This window comes from Xenopus laevis, chromosome 8L, assembly GCF_017654675.1.
Source record: "Xenopus laevis strain J_2021 chromosome 8L, Xenopus_laevis_v10.1, whole genome shotgun sequence".
NCBI classification, from domain to species: Eukaryota; Metazoa; Chordata; class Amphibia; order Anura; family Pipidae; genus Xenopus; species Xenopus laevis.
The window spans coordinates 29,294,294-29,321,431 of record NC_054385.1 but is presented as its reverse complement, the minus strand read 5'-3'; the positions used below and the strand labels follow the sequence as shown (position 1 = coordinate 29,321,431).

General features: G+C 40.2%; 1 protein-coding gene across 1 annotated transcript in view; it reads right to left on the bottom strand.

The window, feature by feature from the left end:
• The window catches only part of LOC108704537 (rho GTPase-activating protein 20), a 53,239-nt gene extending 27,503 nt beyond the window's left edge, over window positions 1-25,736 (bottom strand). The window contains exons 1-2 of the mRNA XM_018241116.2: window positions 24,697-25,736; window positions 1,138-1,220 (exon numbers count right to left, since the gene is read on the bottom strand). Coding sequence (XP_018096605.1) covers window positions 1,138-1,220; window positions 24,697-24,774 — 161 coding nt within the window. The 5' untranslated portion in view covers window positions 24,775-25,736. The remainder of the gene's footprint in view (window positions 1-1,137; window positions 1,221-24,696) is intronic.
• Between the last annotated feature and the right edge of the window lie 1,402 nt (window positions 25,737-27,138).

Here is a 27,138-nt window from a genome sequence, read left to right as displayed (position 1 = left end):
AGCCCCCCCTCTCTAACTCTTGCTCGCTCTCTCTCTGGCCATCTCTCTAATATGTATGCCTCCCGCTGGCCCCCTCTCTGTGTATGCCTCCCTTAGGCGTCATTTCTAATGTCTATGCCCCCCTCTGGCCCCATCTCTAATGTGTATGCCTAACCCTGGCCCCCTCTCTAATATGCATGCATCTGACCCCCTCAAATGTGTATACATCCCTCTGACCTCCTCTCTAATGCGTATGCCTAACCCTGGCCCCTCTCTAATGTGTATGCATCCCTCTGACCCCCTCTCTAATATGTATGCCTAGCTCTTGCTCCCTATCTAATGCGTATGCCTACCCCATGTCCCCTCTCCAATGCATATGCCTACCCCTGGTCCCCTCTCTAATATGTATGCATCTCTCTGACCCCTCTCTAATGTTTACACCTAACCCTTGCACCCTATCTAATGTGTATGCTACCCCTGACCCCCTCTCTAATATGTATGCCTCTCTATTTTCTCCCATCTCTGTGTTTGTACTTTTTTATAGAATTTTGCCATAATTATCAAGGGGTGAACAAGGGCCACCCCAAACTGATAAAGATAACCCCCACAGTTGTATTTACTTGTACATGAGTTTTTGCATGCTCCACCATCCAACTGGCAAAAATTACCCGTCTGATGACTTCGGTGGGGCGACATGAGGATCTCTACTGTGCCAATGTAAATATACTTAACATGCCATATTGAGCTGCTATGCCTTCTAATAAAAATTGGAGTCCCTCTTGTTTCTTCCTAGATGATGAAATTACCTGACATACTAATAAACGGTACATAAATATGTGGCTCTATGCATAAATGCAATGGGCACAAGCTGAATGTTCATTTGCTATGTTCATAGTTTGAAGTATTCTGATCCTCCATCTATAAGAATTTGGTTATTGCTGATTTAAACATTGAGCTGTGTGGAAAAGAATGCCATTACTGGATTCCCCCTAGGAATATAATATGCACCTATATCCCTGTATCCTTATAGAATTTATAAAGAGCAGCAGATCCAGGATCTGGAATATTGTTCTGAATGCAGTGTTATTGCATTTTTTTTATTTCAGGACAACCATCCTTTGTTTTGTCAGATACAAGTAATTTCTCCTGTGTCCTTACCTGGAGTTTAGCTTTGTCTTGCTCAGGGCTCGAGAGAGGGCCGAGGAAGAGGAGCGCCTGCGTTGTACTGACCCCTTCATCTTCTGCAGAAAAAAGGAAACAATTAGTAAAATTATCCTGAAAAATCTAGGTAGCATAATTAATCAGGGACAATTTATCTTCCAGTCTGATATCCAAACCACTGCCTGGTAACTAGGTCAACTGGACCCTAGCAAATATATAACAAGTTACAGTTCAAACTGCACAACAATAAAAAAATAAAATAAAGGGCAACTGCAAATAGTCTTGGTTTACATCACAAATGTAGGGAACTTTTCAATATACATTATAGAGTTTGGGTGATTTTTAAAGTTATTAGTAATCAAAATCTGTATCTTGCTTTATTTGTCCTACTGTATGTTATCTGCCCTATGTAATCGGCCCTATGTTATCGGCCCTATGTTATCGGCCCTATGTTATCGGCCCTATGTTATCGGCCCTATGTTATCGGCCCTATGTTATCGGCCCTATGTGCACGACTGGTTCTGACTAAATGTAGCATTAAAACAATGTAGTAGTAGTCGGCTCCCCTCCAGCCAAGACTCAGATTCCCTCAATGCCTTACCATGTTCTGTGATGTTATGTGATTAACTGATTTGCTTGCAAGTGTGCTAGCAACTACATTAAAAAACACAAGGAATACAGAATTTGACACAAGATTTTTACAAGATTTGTATGAAATCCAATCCCAACACTGGTGTAACTACATAGAAAGCAGCCCCCCTGCCCCCTTCCTAGGTTGCTGTGAGCATCAAGCCCCCTTGAAGGCTTTTTTGCTTGGAGGGGCCCAGCATGTTGTAATTATGCCACTGAAACCCCCAAAAATTCTATATTTATACGTGACAGACCAGTAAGCATCTGTATTTGGTTCAGTTCAGGCAAATTCAAATTCTAAAAATAGTAGTACAATAATGCAAGGATTATTAGGCTGAATCCTAAACTGTATCCTGGTACATACCTACTTTGCTCAGTATATGGTACAAATTTATAGACGTTCTGCCACCAACAGAATAGAACTGGGATAGCTAGAGCTTACTGTAACCTTTGAAGAATATAAGGATTGCTTTCATAATTATTTTCACTAAGCTGAATGTGGTTGTGTTTCTGATATAAAGTATATTGCATTTATTAAAAAGACAGAAAACCCCCTTAATTTATGGAAGGTGGGAGTTAAACGTAAAAAAATATTTAGTAGCAGTATATGTCTATTCTTTGCTTTTCTCAACACTGTTAGTTCTGACTATTGAAACCCTATAGCCAGATGATTAACAGACCAGTGTGTGTTGGCTGTGTTTTAGCAACTGGTGTCTTGCCTAGAGAAGAGCTGGGTTCTGCTCTGGTGTTTCAAAAGTCAGAACCAGAAGTGAATGCAATAGAGGGAAGACAGATACTGCTTTCAGTAACAATTACACAGACAGAACTTGTGAAGAGTTAAACATGAGAATTCATTTATACTGGAAAATTGCTTTAAATCAGATTTTATTGCATTAGTCAAAAATTTACATAAAGGACTCTGACTTGTGGTAACATGATACACAGTGTTAAGTTTGTTAATTATCTAGTAACTGATAGCAACCAATCAGTGATAAGCATTTAGGGCAGGGGAACACAAAGCAACTGGGCGAGATTAGTCGCCCAGCGGCTTCTTTGGGCAAAGCTGAATCGATCCAAGTGCTATCCTGCCAGCGATTTACATTGTAGCCGACTGGAATGCGATTTGTCGATGGGCGACTAATCTCCCAAAATAGCAGAGTATGTCTCTGGCCTTACTGGTAAACATCTTGATAATACACATCTGATTAGTTGCTATGGGTAAATAGACAAATGGCAAACATTTTACAAAATCTCAGCTATACGTAAGTTATTTAACAACCCCTAATATTTAATTGAGCTAATAAAATGATAATTGTTGATGGTGTGCCAACACATTATACAGCACCTTCCGGAGAGGGATTACTTATTCTTCCTCAGTTCCTGCACCAGTGAAGCTTACAATCTAAATGTCCTAGTACAGTAACACAAAGGCACATTTCCTATTATAGTCACAGAGCCATCAGAAGCCAAGTAACCAACCAGAATCGTCAGGCTCACATTTTTGGAAGGCCACAAAGTCTGTGTTTATGGTGCCAGGATTCTAGCGAGGGAAGTCTGCACTGGTGACTGGACAAGAGATTCAAACAGCCATCAAAATCTCCTTCCCATTCAATCTCCATTTCTGCAGGTTGGATACTCAGGGAGGTGGTGATGGTGGGGAGGGCTGACAATCTTTGAAGCTAGCAGAGGAACCACAGGATGAACACATAAATGCAATGGTCACAATCAACCCCTGGACCCAACTGCTGGAAGGTATCAGTGTTAATCCTGTGCCCTCAAAACTGGCCACGTTTCCTAACTATAAAATCACAGTGGGCTTATTTATCAACACTGGGCAAATTTGTTCATGGACAGTAACCCATAGCAGCCAGTCAGGGATTAGCTTTTTTCAGCCAGCCCAGGTAGAAAAATAATTGCAACAATTTGATTGGCTGCTGTAGGTTACTGCACAGGAGCAAATTTGCCCATTGTTGATAAATGACCTTGTGGTCAAGACGCGTTCTTCCACGGAATATACAGTACATGGAATACTAATCAACATATATGTATTGCCTGTTATCAGAGGGTTTTTTTCCACCTAGGGGTATAGCATGTACAACTGCTCAAGGGGATGGAAGTGCTGACATAAGGCATATACTCATGCAAGAGATTTCTTTCTTTTAAAACTTTCAGACTCCTAATGAAGCCATTTCAGGTTGGGAGTGGCTCTCTCCAATGAGGCCTTATTGGGTAAGGGACGTCGGTTTCAACTGAGCTTTGCTTTTAAACCTGTCACCCGGACAGCTTCATCAACAACTGACTCTGTGTTATGTTTCCAAGGCAACACCTCAAAGTTTACCCGCTCTCCTCGCTTTGGGCTCCGTGCGGTAACTGTGCATTATCCATCAGTGAGCTGCCAACTTCGGATCTGTATTTCTTGGCACGCCAACTTTGAATATTGTTCAATTCAAACCCATTTATGGCTTAAAGCAACAAAGGCTTTTCTTGTTTTCAATGTAATTTGAAATATTTTGTTAAAGGATTAAGACATTATATGTCACATACGCCTGGTTTATGTATAGAGTGCTATGTAATCGAAAAAACAACAATTTAACTGGAAATTTAAAGAATACAGAAAAAAAATTAATTCCTTGGGGTTGCATGAAATCATCCAGCTCTAAGACAAAAGGAGGTTTCGCAAGTCACACACAGTGGAACCTGTTTATCCTTGAGGAATGGAATGAAATAATGGAATAGTTTCCCATTACAAAAAATGTCCCAATCTGGACTATAAAAAGAGGTTGAGCAGGATCCATCTGTAATTATGTGGTATGCAGGTGTGCAACAACCAACAGTAAAGCAAGGAATCGGTATTGCACCCATTGCATTTTATTTTTAATTTTACCCCAACTAAACGGGATTCTGCTGTTACTGTTAAACAATGTTAGAATTTTAATGTCAGTTTGGGGTAAAGAAGACCTTAAATGGTTTCCTCACAGCACGTTGCCAAAGATTGTTACATCTGGAATTCTGATGGGAAAACATTGTATTTTTATGTCCGGGGGAACAGAACAAGAGGTTCTCTAAATATAAGGTGGTGTTTGGTAAATCGATTCCCATCACTAAGTCCGGAGTTGTTTTTCTGACCATGAAAGGTTAAATGGATGAAAGTTGCTAAGAAAAGCACAGGAGCACAGACAATAGAGTCTCTTTTTCATTTTATAAATAGGTTAATATTTTGGCTGGAACCATCCAGTTCAGGAAAAACATTCAAATCAGCACAAAATGAATGGAATCTTACGGTCATCAAAATGCCAAGCATGCTCATATTTACAAAGAGTAGGTAAAAGAACGGAACATTAACCATGTTAGTGCCATGCTACAGCGCCTGCATAAGAGACCATTGGGCCAGAGCCTAGATTCTGTACTTGTGGCATATGTCAGACAACTAACAGCACTGAGAAGGTTAAGACATTGTCATTTGTTTTATGGTGGTGGTGAAATAAGGTGAACTTGATGATGCTTCATGATGGGCTGTTTGTGTATAGAAATCATGATGGGCTGTGCCTCTCACATTGTAATCAATCACAGTTCGGCCAGCCGGCATCACTGTAAAGGGATCACTTACCTTTAAGTATGTTATGGAATGCACAATTCCAAGCAACTTTTCAGTTGCTCTTCATTATTTATTTGTTATATGTTTTGAATTATTTGCCTTCTTCTTCGGACTCTTTCCAGCTTTCAAATGGGGTCTTGCTTTTCCATAATCAGTAAAACTTATTGGCACAGGTTGTTCTACACAGGGATCCTTATTTATGAACATATTTGCCTTCGTTCACTCATGGAACTGGCATACGCGGAACCCACACAAGTAGAGGGAAAACATACCATTGGTTTGCTTAGCTTAATTGTCTCTTGTCCATAGTTCACCCAATAATTAAGCCCAGACTTTCTGGAGTGCTCATGTGTACTATAAGGGGGTTATTTTGCAGGTAAAAGCTTAAACAAGAGAATGGGTTGGTTCATATTTTGTGTGGCATATCTCCCATGACAGAGGGGGCTTACGCACAGCGATAAATACACCCCCTTTTGTGACATATATGACCCCAAGCTTTATGCCCACTTTCCTCAGGCAAATATCAACTTTAGGTTTACCCCAGACTAATACAGTAATATGATGGATAAGAGAAAATACCCCTTTGATAAAATGCCAAATTTGTTAGCAAGATAACAAAAAGTAGTGAAATGGGTCTCAGTACAGGTATGGAATCTTTATCCTGTTATCCAGAAACCTCCAAATTATGATAAGGCCATCTCCTGTATACTGTTTACATGATTTTCTAGCAGACTTAAATAAAGATCCGTATTACTGAAATATAGGTTATCCGGGAAACCCTAGGTCTCGAACATTGTGGATAAACAAATCCCATATCTGAACATCATTTCTGATGCATGTTTACTGGGGGAAGTGTATAAATGTGTAGCAGAATACAGCCACAAACTGCCTTTTTTTTTCGTCTTTTCTTAGTGTGCCACATTTTAGTGCAACAAGATTGGGGCATAATATCTCCTGTGTGAGGCCTTTCCTGCATCTGCTTCCTGTGTGAGCCAAGCTTGCACGCAGACTGCATCCCCTCTCACCACTTCTGCATAGGGACTGCTTGCCATTTGTCACACAGCTTTACTCACACTATTTGCAGAAGTAGATCGCGCCTTGATTGGCATCTGTATCAGACAGGGGATGTTTTTTTTTTTTGTTATTCTTACTATTTGCAGAAATAGAGACTTACATAACTGGCATGTGTATCAAGACTATGCCTTGATCTGTTTTGCAATACTGTATATCAATTGGCATCGGTCACATATGCCCAACAGAAATCCCCTTCATTTCTCTGTACTGAAGAAAATAATGTTTTAATAGTGCAGGTTCCCATTTCCTAATTTGCAGCTTATTAAAGTATCTGTTAAAGTGGCTGTTCACTTTTTCAGTTTTCGGATACTTCACCAGAAATTGACTTTTCTAAAGCAGCTCTGGGAGGGGGGGCACCAACTAAACTGTTCTAAAATAATACATTAGTTGGTACATTAGTTGGTACATTACTTATTTTTGGCCCTGCTGAGCAGAATCCCTGAGCTTCATTAAAGAGATTGTTCACCTTTAAATTAACTTTTAGTATGATGTAGAGAATGATATTCTGAGACAATTTGCAATTCGTTTTCATTTTTTATTATTTGTGGTTTTTTTTTTTTTAGTTATTTAGCTTTCCATTCAGGAGCTCTACAGTTTGCAATTTTGGCAATCTGGTGGGTAGGGTCCAATTTACCCTAGCAACCGTGTATTGATTTGAATAAAAGACTGGAATATTAACAGGAAAGGGCCTGAATAGAAAGATGAGCAATAAAAAGTAGCAATAACAATACATTTGTAGCCTTACAGAGCATTTGTTTTTAGGTGGGGTCAGTGACTCCCATTTAAAAACTGGAAAGAATCAGAAAAATAGTTCAAAAACTATAGAAATAAAAAATGAAGGTCAATTAAAAATACATTTAGAACAGGGCTGTCCAACTGGCTGCCTGCGAATCCCCTTTATGTGGCCCTCCACATCAAAGTATGCCTGCTGTGTCTGCTAACCATTTGTAAGCGTTAAGGGTCACACAGGGCGTTTTGGGGAGATTTGGTTGCCTGGCGACTAATCGCCTCATTTTTGCGGAGACCAATCTCCCCAAACTCCTTCCCTGTTCCTGCGCCAACTACAATGAAAAAACGCTGGCGCTAATCATACGCGGCGGTTCGTTTTCCGAAGTTGCCACCTGTGGATCGATCCCCCTGCATTGTTCACACTACCAGCGAGCCCCGCAGCCATACATCATACTGCCCCCTATACCTGTGCCAGTAGCCATCCATTATATTTGCCCCCCATACCTGTACCAGCAGCCATCCATCATATTGCCCCCCATACCTGTGCCAGTACCAATCCATCATACTGCCCCCCATACCTGTGCCAGTAGCCATCCATTATATTGCCCCCATACCTGTACCAGCAAGCTCAGCAGCCATCCATCATACAGCCCTCCAGCAGTGATATTGCCCCCAATCTTTACCTGTGCCACAGCAGCCAAAAATAAATCTCATCATATTGCCCCCAAGTATTTATGTACCTGAGCAAGCGCCCAGCCTAGCAGCAACAGCAAACATATGGCCCCCAGCCCAATCTGTACCTGGCTGTGCCAGCAAGAAGCTTCACACTTTCACAGTAATAGAAAGAATGTCTTCAGTTCAGTGCAACTGTGCAAGGCTGAGAGCAGCGAGAGAGAGCCACACCAATCAGGCCGCCAGCTCTTTGCCTCTCTCTGTCACCCAACTGCATCAGTGACGTCATTGACGCCTATACGCACGTTGCAATGCCGCACCACACAGAAGGAGCTATTACTTGCTGGCAAGAAGAGAAGGTGAAGGAGGGGGATACCACCCGACTGAGTGTCCATGATTACTGAAACAAATTATTAAATATACACTTGAAAAAATGAAAAAAATGATGGCGTCCTAGACAGCAGCCTACTCTGTCTACCCCTAGTTCCGGCCCTAATCCCTGCAGTGAGCAGCAACCATCTGTTTTGGTGTGCTATTTATGTGGACATGGTCTTGCGGTAACATGGGTGTTGTTTAAAGAGGGTGTGGTCCAAAAACAGGGAGTGGCTAACACTGCCTTCCATTATCGGCCCTCCACCATGTACAGCCCACTGTACCATATAAATTGGACAGCACTAAATTAAGAAGTAGCAATTTTGAAACATGCTTAAAGTTAACTTAAAGATGAACCACCCCTTTAAAAGTAGGACTTCATGGACGATTTCCATGCGATCCGACATGATGCGCAAAACCGCAGGCATCACGTCGGATGACACAGAAATAAGGTAAGTAATGGAAATGTCGGATGAAGTCGAATCGTTGATCTGACGCGACAGTCGGATGCAGACGCAGCGTGGAGCATCTGCATCAGTCAGTCGTGTCGCATCGGATCAACGCTGTGACACCATCCGACAATGCATTCACTTACCTTATTTTAATGTCAGGGCAGAAAATATTGGGAGTGTTGACTTCTTTGGGCCATTGATGCAGTTCACTTCAATGTCTCCGCTCTTGATGTAATACAATTATTGGCTTGGGTGGGGTAGGGGGTGATTGTCTGGCTAAACATACTGATCCCTGAGCAGTTCTGACTCTAGTTACACAGAAATAAAATGTACAAGGATCAAATTTGCAAAACCTAAGTTAAAGGCCAGGCCCCCCTAACTCGTGGAGTGTACTGAAGTTATGCCAATAAAAATACACACACCCTTGTTTAAAGCTTAAATGGGTTGCTTACCTTTGAATTAACTTTCAGTATGATGTCAGAATGATTCCGAGACAATTAGCATTTGGTCCTCATTGTTTAGTATTGGTGATTTTTGGATTATTTAGCTTTAATTAGATTGTCAGACTAGAAAATGAACAGAAGAGGGCTTGAATAGAAAAGTAATAAAAAGTAAAGTAAAAAAAAAACTACAATAAAATTGTAGCCACACAAAGCAATAGTTTTTTGACTGCTGGGGTCCCATTTGAAAGGTAGAAAGATGCACAAAAGACTATAAAAAAGGTAAAAAATAATTCAAACTGAAAAATTGTTTAGAATTAGCTATTCCATAACATACTAAAAGTTAACTTAAAGGTGAACAACCCCTTTAAGGTCAACTATTGATATGCTGTACCCAGTAGCAAATCATGGCCTGATAATTAAATGCATGCCTTCTGCCCATTTTAGATTGTATTAAATGAACACAGAGAGTAATACCAGTGATTCTACTGAGATGTCTGCGTTATTAAAAGCTACAGATGCTTGTAATTCTAAGGTGGCACTTTTACCAATGATCCGGGGGTGTTGCCAGCTTGTGAAACATCTGACCACAGGTATTAAGTTAGGATCACTGGTTTGTATTGACACGAGTAAGGCCGCTTAGCAATTTTGTGATCAAAAACTTCAAATAACTGTAAAAATCAGTTTTTTAGTATGTACATATGAACTAGTAGAACATGGGGACAAGAAATGTGCATGGATCAATCCATTTGTGGTTATTCTAATTATTTTGCTGCTACAACACGCAAGCAACCCTCCAATATCTTCTGGGTTCCTCCAGCCAGATCCTCCATCCTCAAACCCAGGACTTCCACGAAAAAAAAAAATTAAAAATTAAAACATTAAAAAAAAAAAAAAAAAAAGCTCTAAAGATTGGAGATTTAGTATGTGTAAAAACCATGAAAACTTCTAATAGAAAACTTTGCCAGGTAAAAGTTGTTGAGGTCCTATAGAAGTCAATGCTGTGCTGATCTTTTTGAATCAATTTAATTCAGATTTTTTTTTGCTAGGAATTGTCAGGAAAATTTTTGAATATTTAGAGGTTTTCGAGGTATTCATATTTTTTTTTAATGCATCGTTTGCCATAACTGTGCATTTATATGAAGCAAAGAGATTGACTGGCATGATTTCTTGTTCATATGATTCTATTGGCAGAAGGGTTTATATGATGCATAAATGTTTGATTGATGTTACTCTCGTAATGTTGTTGGATGGTATAATCATCGGTCAGAGTTTTGAAGATGCATTTCTGGTCATAAATGTCACAGTAACAATTGCCATAATAACCACCATAAAATAAGACTATTTTATAGCATAAATATTGACAAAAATGTAATTTGCAACTCGTTAAAATTACCGCTACGTAAGCTGGTTCATTAACGTAGTTACCGCAAGTGACTTCTGAGCGCATCGCTGTTTAGTAAATATATTCTCCGAGATAACATGCGGAAACTTAGATTTACCACACTTTAGTAAACGGACCCCTAAATGTAAAGTTCACCCTAGAGACAAAAAATAAAGAAATGCATATTGTACAGACATTAATTTACCATGCTGTATAATGTAACATGGAACTGTACAGATCTGTGGCTTAAACCTGTGTGACATGGGGTCCTGTCAGGAGGCACGGAGCAAAAATGCCTCTCGCTCTATCGCACGCAGTGTGTCTAATCTCTTTCTACAGCTCTCAGAAGCCAAGTTAAACAACAGAAAAGGCCAGATTTCCCTGGATCTGCCAGATTGCAACATTCAATGTAATAACATTAGAACAGCTGGAAACTGGTTCTGGTTTTGGCTTTCAGTCAAAAGTATCAGCTTGGCCACAGTAGAAAAGACAATGAGAAGAAGTGATAAAGGGTAATATACATGGGAGAGCGGCCATTTGTAGTCTGCAGCTGAGACTTCAGCCAGCACCCATCAAAGCTGCCATATTGGTCTTTTCTTTGGTATCTTTGGTCAGGATGTTTTATGTGCTTTGAAAAGTAGCTTTTCTGGTTACTTTATTGTAAATTTCTGTAAATTTCCAATAGTCCCGCCCATCTGCTCCAATTCCTGCCTGCTGAATTATTTGGCTACACACTGCACTGTAGGATATGAACCAATCAGTAGCTAGGCTGACTTGATAGGGAACTGGAGCCTGTCTTTGGTTGTGTGACTGCAGGGCTGTGATTGGCTGCCTCCTCCTACTGTGCTTCTGGCAGCGACCAGTCAACATCTATAGGGAGCTCCAATAAAAGAGGCTATTTTTAAAGATATTATACATTTTTAGCACAATGTGACACCAGCACCACATATTATTCATAATTGCCTACCTTTTGTTTATACTATATGTCTCCTTTAAGAGACTATTCACAGTAATACTGTACACCAAGGCCTTCATTATTACAGGGAGCAGGATCTTTACACAACATTGTTCCCCAAATATGCAGACAGCAGAATATTATACACAATGCTAAGCAGGATACAGTTATCTACATAGCATATAGAATGCACCAAGGTATTAATGCTTGAAGTTACCAGGATCTACCTGCAGATTTTCTTGTACCTTCAACCTAATGTAAATAGCCACAAGTACAGAATGCTGTAGAGTAGTGATATTCTGAGATTATTTGCCATTGGTCTTCTTTTCTTAATCGTTTGTGGTTACTTAGCTGTTTGTCCAATGGTTTCCCTTGATTTCAGTAACTCTCTGGTTACTAGGGTCCAATTTATCCTTGCAACAAACTGTTTAAACAACAACATGTTTGAATAACAGACTGGAGGATGCACAGAAGATGTGAATAAAATGATATATAATAAAAGGTATCAATACCAATGATATTGCAGCCTGATAGGCCAAAAGCAACGTCAATGATGCCCAACAACCAGATGGCAGGTGAAAACCTTACTTTTCATTATAGATACAGATAAGCCTTTTGCACATACAGCTTCTCTCTATTCCACTCATATGTATAAATGTAAGCATGTAGACAATAAGCTGCACCCTCTACTGGTTTATTTAAAGCAGGAGCCCCTAACCTTTTTCACCCATGAGCCCCACTTGGATGTAAAAAAGGTTGAACACAAGCATGAAAAAAAGTTCCTGGGGGTGCCAAATAAGTGCTGTGATTGGCTGCTTGGTACCCCCTATGTGGACCTGCAGCCTATAGGAGGCTCTGCTTGCCAGCACATCTGGCTTTATGCAACTAAAATTTGCTCCAAGACAATAATTAAAAAAAAGCACCCACTTTGAGACCACTGGGAGCAACATCCAATGGCTTGCGAGCAACATATTACACATGAGCCACTGGTTGGGGATAACTGATTTAAGGGAACATAGAAGCACACTATTTATAATTGAATATGTTTCCCCATTACCTTGTCCATATCTGGGTATATACCCTTTAAGCATGCTACCCAGAAATGATTCAGTGCCAGTACTGTAATAAGCATCAAGCACTGGGATTTCTCTGAACATCTCACTATGCCTTGGCTACAATCTGAGCTCTCTTATCGCAACAATAGTGTTTACCGTAACGTAACACAACTGTGAGCAGCTTGGCGCTGGGAGAGTTCTCTTAAATAAATACAGCTCCCAGCATCTGGAATTCATTAGAACAAGCTGCTGATTTCTTACCTCTTATGAACATTACCTCCTGCCACTGATCCCGGGTGTTTAGCCGTGCAGCATTCCTAGAAAGAACAGCCTTGTAAACTTACAGAGCTCTGTGGCACTTGGCCTAGGCACTTCATTGCCATCTAAAATAAAACCATATCTTTGAGGTGCTATTTTGGGGCACATTACCAGTGCCCATGGCAAAATGAATGGGGACAGTACCAGTGTCCATGGCAAAAGGATGGGGGACAGTGCCAGTGTCCATAGCAAAATGAATGGGAATTCCAGGCAAGGGTTCTATTACATGGAAGATAGCCTATAGTACAAGATGATCCCGGGACTGGTCCAATTACGATCTTGGAGTCAGGAAGGAATTTTTACAGACTTAAGGTTGAACTTGATGGATGTGTGTCTTTTTTCAACCTAACTATGTTACATTGGATTGGGGTGGGGTTAGAGCCAATCTGGGCATGGTTTGGATGGACATGGCAGGATCAACAAGGTGCTGGTTTCCATGTGGGTTATGCTTTCAAATCATTTACAATCTGACTTTTTATATGTTTAGGGATGTCTGTGGCCCTCAAATTGTGTGTGAATTACAATTACCAACTCCCCAGCAGCCATAAACTGTACACTATTCTTAAGGTGCAACTTAAAAAATTATGTTTGCATCCCTTGAACCAGAATTCCTTCTTACTTTACTGCTTTCATCAAACTCTATTACCTAAAGGAGAACTAAACCCAACCCTGCTTTTTTAAGTATCCCTTCTGTCTAAACACACAGAGATGTCAACATCCCAAGACTGAAATCTGTGTGTTTTTGGTCATGTCCATTTCTCACCCTGACTATGCTCCATTACTCCCCAACCACACGCTTTGACCCATAAATAAGTGTGAATTTGAAAAAATATAGGAGAATTGATAGGACTGAATGCAGAGTTGCACAGTGGGGTTGGAGGTCACTATCTCTGGTCTCATGAAATCTAGGGCCAGACTTCCTGGCAGAAACTGCCCACCAAGAGCCAGTTGTTCAGCAATTGCTTTTCAGGTACCCTAACACAAGATATGACTGGGGGAAAAAGGCTGTTGCCAACCCCCCTGCACATTTCTGCAATTAGAGCAAATTTGAAGGTGGGTAATTAACTATAGCAGCCATTTTAGGTATAATACTTAAAAATCAAGGTTTTTATCTTTAGTTCCCCTCTAAACAAGCTTTATTGTCAATACAAACTAAGTGCATGTTACAAGATGTATGTACATTCAAGCTCAGACATTTTTCTGCTCAGTCCTCCATAGCGGTCAGTTGCAAATATGGGCACTGTCAATAAACCCTCTATATTATAATTAGATGTGCCTTAATTACTAGCCACTGGAAATACATTTAAATCCTGAAATTCTGGGTAATTGGGCATGGCAGCCTTGACTCGTCACCCTTTACGGCCAATTAAAGGGAAAAATGGATGAAACCTGAAGCCATTCTTATAAACGGTTTTTATTTAATTTAATTATCCTACACCAAACATCTTCCAGTTTGGTATCATATTTTGTTACATATTGCCAGCTTCAATTAGAGCATAACTGAGGGAAACCACATCACTTCCCTGAAGGTTTGTTGGCACAATAACTTTATTTCTCAATGTAATACTTTTAAAGTGGATTTATCTGAAGGTGTTTTACTTAAGCACTAGCAGGATAATGCTATATACAATTGCACTAACCTTTTATTAAAAATGTCCTTTCTTTGGTGTCCTGGTGCATGAAGTGATTAAATAATTATAATTTAATTCTTCAGCCAAGAGTCAGTGACTCATACTGAGAATAGTTTTTGGTTTTCGCAGCAATTTATTATGTGGGCAGACATTTGCCTCAGCTACTTATAAAGCAATCAGCTGTGGTTGCAGCATTTTGGGTGTTCATATGCACCCAGTGTCTGTCCCTCTATCGCATACTGCAGCTATTTGCATGCAGGTATTGTAACTGTCCAACTACTGTGAAAAAGAAGTATCTCCTGGGGATGTTGGGAGCTGTTGTTCGCAAATAGAAACTGGCAATAGAAACTGGAAAATGGGGCCAAGCCCTGTGAATTATTAGTCAAATGGCAAGCAATGTTATGGAATGACTTTGTAAGTCCCAGTCCTACCCTTACCTCCATAAAGAGCTTCACCATCCAACCTGCCCTATTAAGTCTGCCATCTTTGTCCCACTCCCAAATCCAGCTTGTCATATTTGCCAGTTCTGCCCCTACCCAAACCTGCTCCCAAGTCTCATGACATCACCACCCTGCACACATGACATCACTTCTTTATTCCCGCCAGCGCAGGATACCAACCAACTCACCCGATTAAACCCACCACCCCCCATTCCCTCCCACTTCCAGCTTTCCATATCCAACCCTACTGTTTCTAAGCACTGTTTATTTTCTTTAATTGTAAAAGTTGAATTTGTTTTGCACAGAGAACAGCAGGCGGCACTTGTCAACTCAAATGGTTTTTCTAGACTTGAGTCAGCATGTGATGCCACCCATCTCACCCACAGAAATAGCCCAGTCATCCGCTCACTGTAATTTACACCTGAATTGCACCTGAATTACAGTTAACTTAAAATGTGCCTGATTTACCTTTGAAAACAAGCGTGGGGCAGAGCTGGGTGAGCAATCAGGGGTATGGCCAGAAGCATAATCAGTTTTTCTATCTATTGATTATTTTTACCAGCTAAGATGGTAAAAAAAAATGTGTGATGATAATGTTATTATAGGAACAAAAGATAATAATATTGTAAGATGGGCTAAGCATAGTGGGGCAAGGTTTGGAACTTTCATTCTGCTTTCATTTTTATATAAGAAATTTATATAAGAACTGTTTTATACAGCTGCAATATGACCTTATTTAAAACTCACCAATATTATTTGGGTGAAGAGCAAACAATGACAGCTAACTTGGGGTTCTTCCTCTACTTTTGAACAACACATCAGCAAATAGAATAGAAGAGAACGCAAGGAGTCAAAATTAGTTAAAGCTGGAGAATCCCCATTTCTAATTAATTTTCTAGTAAAATACTTTTATAATAAACAAGAAATAAATTACGTGTATGGGATCTGTTATCCAGAAACCTGTTATAGAGAAAGCTCAGAATTATGGAAAAGCCATCTCCCATAGACTCCATTATAATCAAATAATCCAAATTTTTTAAAATTATTACCTTTTTCTCTGTAAAAATAAAACAATAGCTTGTGCTTGATCCCAACTAAGATATAATTAATCCTTATTGGAAGCAAAACCAGCATAATGGGTTTATTTAATGTTTACATGATTTTCTAGTAGACTTAAGGTATGAAGATCCAAATTACTGAAAGATCCATTATTCAGAATAACCCAGGTCCTGAGCATTCTGGATAACAGGTTCCATACCTGTATATCCTACTAAAGGTGCTCAAGGGAAAACATACATTATTATATTATAAAATATCCCCTCTTGTAAAAAATGAAGAAATTAAAAGGCATCTTGTATTTCCATGACCTGATAAAAGCCTGACATGGTCACGGAGTGTAGTATGTATGTTAGGTCACAATGTTATAACAATGGTATAATAAATACATTTGAAAGAAATGAAATAATAGTTGTCAGGTAATAATGTGCAGGCTAGCAGTAACCCATGGTGGGTTAGTATAGGTGCGGGTCTGATTTTGCCAACATGACCATTATTAGTGCAAGCCTGCTTAAGTTCTAGAACACACAGCAGCTGATCAAATGGTAGCATACTGTTGTTTCAAAGCAAGTACTGGTTGCTATGGGTTACTAGACATGGAGCACACTTCAAACCAGACTTATTTACTTTGATCAGACTACGCCGGATGCACAATAAAGAGATACTGTCACATTAACTGAAGCTTATAAAGTCTTGTCACGGTTCTAGAACCTGTAAAAAGATATTTGGCCTATGGCCGTGTGCCTTTACATGGTCATGGAACAATCCCGTGTCTTCTAATAGTCTGAAGAAGTGGCAGTAACCTGTTTATGGAGCTGCCTGACGCAGTGTAACAAAGGAGTAAATGAGTCAGAGCTCGCAGTAAAAAGTCCAATGGTTGAGATGCTTTGGGAACATAAAGGGCCGGCCCTGTTGCACAATGGCTACAGATACAGAAAACAGACAAGGAAACAAACTACAAGAGGGTCAAACACTAAAATGGCACTTATATGCAAGAATGATTCCAATAATGTCTAATTACATCCAATATGTGGAAGAAACGGTGCAAGTGCCGTGTGTGAGTCCAGGCCATTACCATTTAAGTGAAATAGATTCTAAGTGGCACACGGTGCCAGTGTCTTAAAATGGGGAAAGGTCTGATATGTTAAACATTCAAGTCTATACAAGACATTCATTTTATTTTCCACTTTCTTATGCATCATTTACAGTGTATGGCCACCTTTAGGGTCTTCAACTTTTAGTGGATCAACTCTGTTGATCTAGTATTGGCACCATCTCCCTACCATACCTGCTATCCCACAGCCACATCAACTCTGTCGATCTACTAAGTCAAAGAATGCCTGTGTACTCTACACATTACTTGCGCTAAATATCTCATAGATGAGGTTATCCACACACCCTGTTCTGAGAAATCTATTTAACTTGCAAACAATACATTTTCAGTTAAAAAAAGAACGCAGTGGCCCTGCAAATCTCTGGAGCAATTCATCTATTTTGTAAAGGTGAATAGGTTGGTTATTGTTTGAACTACATTATATATGTATCGCTCTGTAACTGAACTCACTTTAGGAACTGGCATACAAAAAAAGGAAACACGAATAGCAGCTGTATATATTACACACTGCATATATAACACAATGTAGCTGAAGAGGGGGGATAAAGAGAAACAAGTCTGGTGAGTTAATGTATATCCTGTCCCTTGTGTGTTTTTTGTGCCATCTATAATAGGCGCAAGCCTGAGGCAAAGTAGACATTGTAAGGCGTCATTGTGCAACTAATCACCCTACAGCTGTTGTTGGAATACAGCGATGAGCACCTCCCAAGATGTACTTTAATAACAAGGGGCTGTGGTTTGGGGTTAATTCATATACAGCATACTGGTAGTATCTCATCCAACTATAGCACATACTCTGTGCCTTCCTAGATCCTAGAATCCACAATGATACTATAGGCACCATCTCTCCCTAATGAAACCTGTTATCCCACAGCCACAGTCCCTATCCAGAGGCTATTATCCCACTGTTACTATAGGCACCATCTCTCCCTACTATACCTGTTATCCCACAGCCCCTTCCCAGAGACTATTATCCCCAATGCTGCTATAGGCACCAGCTCTCCCTACTAAACCTACTACCCCACAGCCACAGTGCCTTACCAGGGACTATTATCCCCCACTGCTACTATAGTCACCACCTCTCCCTACTATACCTGCTATTCCACAGCCACAGTCCCTTCCCAGAGACTATTATCCCACTGTTTCTATAGACACCATCTCTCCCTACTATACCTGCTATCCGACAGCCACAGTTCCTTCCCAGTGACTATTTACCCCACTGCTGCTATAAGCACCATTAAAATCCTTCGATCGTTCGAATCGAACGATTTTAGCGGGTGTTCGAAGTTCGCGAACTGTTCGCGAACGTTCGCATTTTTTGCCGGTGTTCGCGAACGGCGTTCGCGAACACCAAATCGGCAGTTCGCTACATCCCTACTCCCTACTATACCTGCTATCTGACAGTCACAGTCCCTTCCCAGAGACTATTATTCCCACTGCTGCTATTGCCACCACCTCTCCCTACTCTACCTGCTATCTGACAGTCACAGTCCCTTCCCAGAGACTATTAGCCCACTGTTACTATAGGCACCATCTCTCCAATACCTGCTATCCCATAAGAAGCAAGACCACAGTGAATGTGCCACAGGAAACAAGACCATAGCAAAACCGCAACAGAAAAAATTAGGCACAGTGCAATTAATGGATCCCTCAGCAAAGTAAATAGAAATAGTGCTTAAATGCATCATGTAATCAAATTCCTGTTCTCTGGCTTTGTATTAATAACTTGATCCACACAAACCAAGGGGGCAATGTGGTGCTATTGCTTTGCATGGCACAGCTCCTTCATAAATGAGCACCAGCATGCTTTACAGAAAGATTAGGAAGAGATGAATCACCAGTGACATCTATATATGATGTACAGCGAGGGGACTACACACAGTCCTGGATTTGTGGCGGAAAGTTTTTATGGGTGGCATTGCACTCAGCCACAACCTAAGAAGCACTAGGGACATGTAATCCCAGTGCATGCATGCGCTGGAGCGGCAGCACCGAGAGCTAGTACCCAGCAGCCATGGGGCACCCAAGCCCAACTACTACACTGTCTTCCCCAATCTTTAGGTAATAATGAATAATATATGGTACTGGTTTCACTTTGGGATAAATAAAATATTTTCTAAGATCTGCTATTGTCCCTGTCTGTGTTTTAAATAAGGGGTTTGTGTGTCCTAATGGCCCCTGACAGAAGCACAGTAAGAGGGAGACAGCCAATCACAGTCCTTCAGTCACACAATCAGAGACAGGCTTCAGTTCTCAATCAGGTCAGACTTGCTGATGATTGGTTCCTATCCTACAGTGCAGTTTGCACCCCTGGGAAAGGAGGCAGCAGAACATGGAACAGATGGGTGGGACTTGTAGGGTCTATGCATAACTTTCAATAAATTAACCTGGAACAGGTTTTAAGCATGTTCCTTCTATATTTAAAAAAAAAGAGTATAATGCAGTGGTACATTCTTATTTTTCACACGTCTTTTTTAAAGCTATTAAGGTCATGATTTGAAAAAGCAGCTGGTACATAGGTAAAAGTTCTTCTCACTTTGCACATTCCTGGTGGATTGCCTGACCCACAATTTTGACATTGCTCTTACACCATACTGAGCTGAACAGATATGCCCATGTATTGTACTTCTGCACAGTGACATTCTATAGATACCGGTTGTTTTCACAATGGTAATATCAGCCCTAGGTTGGACAGGAGTCAATAACAAGCAGTAGGGGATGTGAAAATGATTTGACAGCTGTGCTGAGGAACCCACAACAAAACAGCATTTCACATGTCCAATGTGCAAAGGTAGCCATGATATTTAAGTGGAAGGTGTCTTCTTTAGCACCTTGTAACTGTGACATTTGCTCAGGACACCAACACCTAATTTGTAGAGTCATATGCAAGAATAATAGTCAAACCTTCAATTTTTACTGAAATTAAAGCATTAAGGATTTTGGCCTAGAAATAAGCCCAGAAGGTCAGCAAGAATATTTCAGCTAGCAAAAAGACCGAACACACAGGTGTGTCATGCTTGGACTGACATCCAAGCTACAGGGGCAAGATATGGGTCAAATTAGTCACAAGGCCCCTGTATACTCAATTCTCCCTGGTGACTAAGCCACCGGAGAGCCCATTGCTATATGATGCGGCATGTCTATGTGGATTCTGAAGTCAGTACTAAACCTAGGTGAAGGTCAGGAAATTCCCAACTGCCCTGGGTTCCTTTGACTTGAATGGGAAACACGGGAAAGTGCAGGTGTGAATGCTTTGCACCACACACTCAGCAGAACATTTTCAAGCCAAATAGTGCTCACACCTTTACTATGACTTCACATTGACACTGTAATGCAGATAGCGTCAAGCAACAGGCCCTGTACCATAATCTATGGGCACAAAATGTGGTAACCCTTGGGACTGGTTTATATAATACTTTCATGAGCTCTGTTTATGGGCTTGTCCCCTTGTAGGATGTCATCAGCCCTGTGCATACTCGCTGGGTTACAGTAAGGTCATTGTAAACATGTGAGTAGGAAGGCATAGAGGCACGCAGAAATCAGTTTTGGGATGAGGATATGCATTTTAGTTCACAGTGTAAGTTGTTCTCAGTACTTATATATACTATGATAAATATATAGATATATAGAAAAGTTTCAGTGAGTCCTAAGGGGATATCCTTTATCAGGACCCCATGCCCAGTTTTAACATTGGGGGATGCTAAGGTGAAAAATAAATTTCAGTCCAAATTATTCATGTAGAAATGTACAGTATATTATGTGCAGAGAATATCTCCTTTAGAAATGAGTAGGAGCTGCCCCACTATTCTCAGAGGACATCAATATACAGTAGCTATGTATAAATGCAAAGAAAGATGCATCTTCAGGAGCAGGTGCCCCCTTCTATGTCAAGTTTATCTCCCTCATGTGCACCCGACCCCTGTGTTTGCATTGCAAAAATCCCTGTGTACAGAAAGGTATTCATTCTGTAGAGGCAATGGATAAACCTAAGGTTATATTCAACATTTTCAGGGCAAAAATCAGACTGAATTAAATTAATGATATATTAAATAAATATATGACGTTACACACAAGGGCTTTAAAGATATTTGTAAATGAAATTGCAACTGACAACAGTATAACCCTTTCTATTCTCTGGTTCTGGCATTTAAATTGAAGGATCTCTTTAACTGTCACCAGAAAGACGACCATCTAGTCCCAATTAAAAAAAGAGCAAAGTACAGCTAAGGGATCTGTTGTCCAGAATGCTCAAGATCTGGGGTTTTCCTGATAAGGGATCTTTCCATAATTTGGATCTTCATACCTTAGAAAATCATGTAAACATAAAATAAACCCTATTGGCTGGTTTTGCCTCCAATAAGGATTAATTGTATCTTAGTTGGGATAAAGTGCAAGGTAATGTTTAATTGTTACAGAGAAAAAGAAAATAATTTTTAAAAAAAATCTTTCTGTGTATATTTATTATCAGATTTAAACTTTTATAACAATTATAATGATAAAGGTTTGCAATGACTCACAAGCTACTAGGTCTGTTAAAAAGGAAATGTCTGCAGAAAAAAAACCTTTAACTTATAAGAAAGCTATTTGGGAGTGGGTGTGAAATGCACAGAGAAACAGCAGAGCAGAAAATGCAAGTATTGCTAAATTTCCTTCTCAAATACAAAGGCACGTGTGGGGAAACCAATCCCTGCACAGTGGGCACAGTCTAGGGAGAATCACAAGAGAAATAATGATAGTGTCTAAAAGGAGCAGTTGCTTTTTATATCATGGGACAAGACTATTGGGACAAAACTATTGCACATGAAGCAGACCATGCAGCTGCAGGGGGACCTGGGAGGTATAGGGGGCCCCATGAGGCCAAAATTAATGAGCGATTTTAACATATAATAGTAAAAAAGAACAACTTCTAGATATGTTGGGGGCCTAAAATTAATTTGCTGTGGGGCCCAGTAGCATCTAGTACTGGTGAAAACAATGTCAGCACAGACCACAGCATGGCCAAGCAGGCTTTTTTATCTTTTACAACCCCTGCTCACCCTGATATGTTGCCTTCCTCCCTAAGCCAGTAAGCAACTACAGCAAAGCACCCCTAAACTTGTGGAGGTCTACCAAGGTTTGAAACTGAGGACACCTAATGGGGGAGATTCATTGTTGTCTTGACTCAGGACTGGTACTGTAAGAGTAGACTCATCCACTATATAGTTTCAGCCATGTGACCCTTGTTTGGTATTGCCTTACTTCATAAAACGTTGCTGTCGCTGATTCTATTATTTTAATTAATTTTGTTACAACAGCACAACCTGCTGGTCATTTTCCATCGACCACCAAGTAGTCAAGGAAGTTGTCAGGAGAAAAAAAAAAGGCTGCTCTGATTAAAAACCCTTTCTCAAATCTTTCCTAACCAGAAGAATATCAGAGCAGCCTCTTTCTCCTGACAACTTCCTTGACTACTTTTTGGTCAGAGTGTTCAGAAAATGACCAGCATATTAACAGTACATGTATCCTTTAATATCTTGGAATTAAAAAAAAAAAATAATGAATGTACATAGTGCTTATCCTCGTCAATTTTACATTTACTTATTTTTAAGGTTTACTCATCCTTTAAGGCTGCACAGAAACCAGTTTACTGAATAGGTAGCAGCAAACCTATTTTAAAGCTGCTGCCCATCAGGCATCTTCCCTGTAATATATCTATATCTATATCTAGATAGCTAGAAGTCCAAGCTGGTGCACTCCACAAAAAAACTATTAAATGCCTGGGTGCCGGTAAAAACTTACATATACTGTGTGTGAGACCGCACTCACAGGACTGTCACAATATATATATATATATATATATATATAGTGAATAAAGTACCCCCTCCTGTAAAATATAAGGATATTATAAGTTACTGAGGAGTTTCATGACCATATATACAGGTCATAAAACTCAGAGGTAACTTCTAATAGCCTCATATTTTACAACTGGGGGTACTTTATTTATTATAATACACAAGTTTCAGTGAGTCATGTGACAGAAATGACATCAGAACTCACCGTTTATAAGGATATAATTTACAGGATATTCATGGCTTTTGTGTATTATATAGTGAATAAAGTACCCCCTCTTGTAAAATATAAGGATATTATAAGTTACCGAGGAGTTTCATGACCATATAAAAAACACGAGGCCGAAGGCCGAGTGTTTTTATACAGGTCATGGAACTCCGAGGTAACTTCTAATATCCTCATATTTTGCAACTGGGGGTACTTTATTTATTATAATACACAAATTTTAGTGAGTCGTGTGACAGAAATGACATCAGAACTCACCGTTTATAAGGATATAATTTACAAGCTATTCATGGCTTTTGTGTATTATATAGTGAATAAAGTACCCCCTCTTGTAAAATATAAGGATATTATAAGTTACCGAGGAGTTTCATGACCATATAAAAGCACAAGGCCGAAGGCCGAGTGTTTTTATACAGGTCATGGAACTCCGAGGTAACTTCTAATATCCTCATATTTTACAACTAGGGGTACTTTATTTATTATAATACACAAGTTTCAGTGAGTCATGTGACAGAAATGACATCAGAACTCACCGTTTATAACTGATGACATCAGAACTCACCGTTTATAAGGATATAATTTACAAGCTATTCATGGCTTTTGTGTATTATATATATATATATATATATATATATATATATATATATATATATATATATATATATATATATATATATATACATACATACACAGTGCTACGCAATATGTTGGTGCTATATAAATACATGTTAATCATATATATATATATATATATATATATATATATATATATATATATATATATATATATATATATATATATATATATATAAAATGCTCTCAACATAAGGCACAGTCAAATGTTTCAACATGGCTGTTTACAAATTGACTGGTAAATGAATATATATTAGATGAGTAGATCTTCGTGTAGTACATTGTTTAACGTGATGCTACCAGAGAAACAGCCAGGAATATAGGAAACAACGGAGCCTGTCGCATTCCTTCATTTACAGACCGACGTGGGTCTTTGAGGATTAAGAACATTTTCATTAGCACTGCTGCTCGCAGAACTCCTGCAGGACAACCCAAACGATCCACTCCAAAAAGATTTTAACAGAGTGTACTTTGCAGCATCTGAATTAATCTTCTAGGAGGCTGTAGAGAATATTATCAGAGACATTTCTGGTGCATTATTGGGCTATAGACCCTGCTCTCCAGTACGTGGTTCAGACCCCCACCACCCCACTAAATACAATGTCTGCACCCTGGGTTGGATCTGGATCTAGAATACCATCTACAGCCCAAGATTTCTAAGATACAGGAGTTCCGTTGACTGCAAGCTCTTATGTCAAGAACAGGAACAGCCTCTCTTCCTGTACTATTGCTTTTCTGTCCAGTTGTTGGTGTTCTATCAAAAATAATGTTATTAATATCAGCTATACCCTAATAATGAGCACTATGCAGACTGAGATCTATAAACAATATCAGCAATTATGGCAGGATTCGATTCATTTTCTATGTACAGATTTACAGCAAGAAGAATAATCAGTGACAAAGGTCTCCTTTGGAGTTTAGTACAAATAAATATATATATACGGTCACTTACCTTCCCTGCCTCCTGGTTGAGAGTCCCTGGGTCTTTGCTGGGTCCCTGGTGCAGATTAGACTTCTGTTGAGGGGTCATTGCCACACGGTATCCCTGCTGGGTAAGTGCATGAACATGTTGCTGGCACTGGCCCCCGCCACGGCAGTGAATGGTTTGTTCCGGATTTAAAGTCCCACTTGGGTTGAAAAGTCTCCTTTTCGAGTCAGATCCTTGTGTTTAGCCGAGGGAGACTGCATGAGGCAGCGGAGATAGTTAACATTGACTTTTTTTCCCCCCTCTCCTCCTGAGCTGAGGGAATGCAGAGTGGCGCTGCTCCACCTCACAGGCTGACTAAATAAGGACATTCATATAGGAGGCTGAGTTCGAGCTGCCCTCTCTACTCCTACACTATTTCTCTGTGGCAGACGGAAAGCAGGCAGTGGGCACACAAATACCACAGACAGGAACAGCTCATTTACCTATTGTAAAGGGGGGAGACCATTATCCATATACACACAGATAGTGCTACACAGCAAAGCTTTATCCCTCATTGCAGTGTCAGGTGTTCACTGATTTCCCACTGCCAGAGATAACATCCAATATAAAGATTCCAGTCCAGCAGCAGCAGCACACTGGATTAGTGAAGTTTCATTAATTAGTCATTGTGCCACAAATAGGCAACATATTGAGCTTTACACCAGGCCCCTTCTCAAGCCTCACATTCAGTCTGGCAAACTTCTTTACATCCATGTGCAAAAAGGAGGGTCTTCCATCTGTGGGGTCACGTGATCTACATGGACTACAACTAGGGTTCTATATAATTAATATCATTGGGATCGACCATAACTTTTACCGGCCAGGTGGCAACCCTAACCACAACGCCCAAAAATTCAGTGTAACAAACCCTGACCTCTTGCCTATACTCAGTGTCGGATCTGCAGGCTCAGGGGCCCCCCAGCCGAAGAGCATCCCCCTCATGTATGTGTAACTTTTCCTGCATACCGCGGCCGGGCCCACCGGATTTTTTCCCAGTATCCCACCGGCCCAGTCCTACCCTACCTATACCAGCCCCCTTTCTGGAAGCCAAGCATACAATAAGTCAGTTACACTTTCAAGTTATAGACAGAGTCTCAATAGGAACTGATTTTTAAACCAAAAGTTGTAGAATTGATGGCCACAAGGGATCATGGGAACTGTAGTTCATTTAATAGAAGCAATTTACACACACATTCTTTTTATGCCCCAATCCATTGATTAATCATACATATAAATATACTATTTAAATGTTTAATACCACACAGCTGTTATTTGTGGGAGTTGTAGTCTATCTAGATCATGTGACCTCCACACAGATGGAAAACCCTCCCTTTTGCACATGGATTTAAAGAAGTTTGCTACACTGAATGTGAGGCTTGATAAAGTGCTGGTGTAAAAACCGAAACGTTGATTTGTGGCACCATGAATCCATGCTTTCTTCACTAATTCAGTGTGCTGCTGGACTGGAACTTAAATGGGAGGGAGACCATTAGCAAATATATTTCTTTTTTTACAGATGATACTAAATTGTGCAGAACTATAGGTTCCATGCAGGATGCAGCAAACTGGAAAATGAGGTTCAATGTTGATAAATGTAAGGTTATGCACTTTGGCAAAAATAATATAAATGCAAGTTATACACTAAATGGCAGTGTGTTGGGATCTAGGGGTTTTTGTAGATAACAAGTTGTCTAATTCAGGGCAGTGTCATTCTGTGGCTACTAAAGCAAATCAAGTTCTATCCTGCATAAAAAAAGGGCATTAATTCAAGGGATGAAAATATAATTATATATATAATTATAATTTATAGGTCATGTGGTGAGGCCTCATCTGGAGTATGCAGTGCAGTTTTGGACTCCAGTCCTTAAGAGGGATATAAATGAGCTGGAGAGAGTGCAGAGACGTGCAACTAAATTGGTTAGAGGGATGGAAGACTTAGGGCTCTTACAGACGAGCGTTTTTACCTGCGCTCCCCTGCATTCCGTTTTTCTGCGTTCAGCCGCAGGGGAGCGCAGGAATAGACGCATTACATTTTTTCCAATGGGGCTGTACTCACACAGGCGCGTGTAGGCGCCGAACGCAGGTTGAGATGCCACATGCTGCATTTTTCCTGCGTTCGGCGCCTACACGTGCCTGTGTGAGTACAGCCCCATTGGAAAAAATGTAATGCGTTTATCCCTGCGCTCCCCTGCGGCTGAACGCAGAAAAACGGAACGCAGGGGAGCGCAGGTAAAAACGCTCGTCTGTAAGAGCCCTTAAATTATGAGGGTAGACTGTCAAGGTTGGGGTTGTTTTCTCCGGAAAGAAGGTGTTTTACAAGTACACTTTACAAGTACATTAGAGGACATTATAGACAAATGGCAGGGGACCTTTTTACCCATAAAGTGGATCACCGTACCAGAGGCCACCCCTTTAGACTAGAAGAAA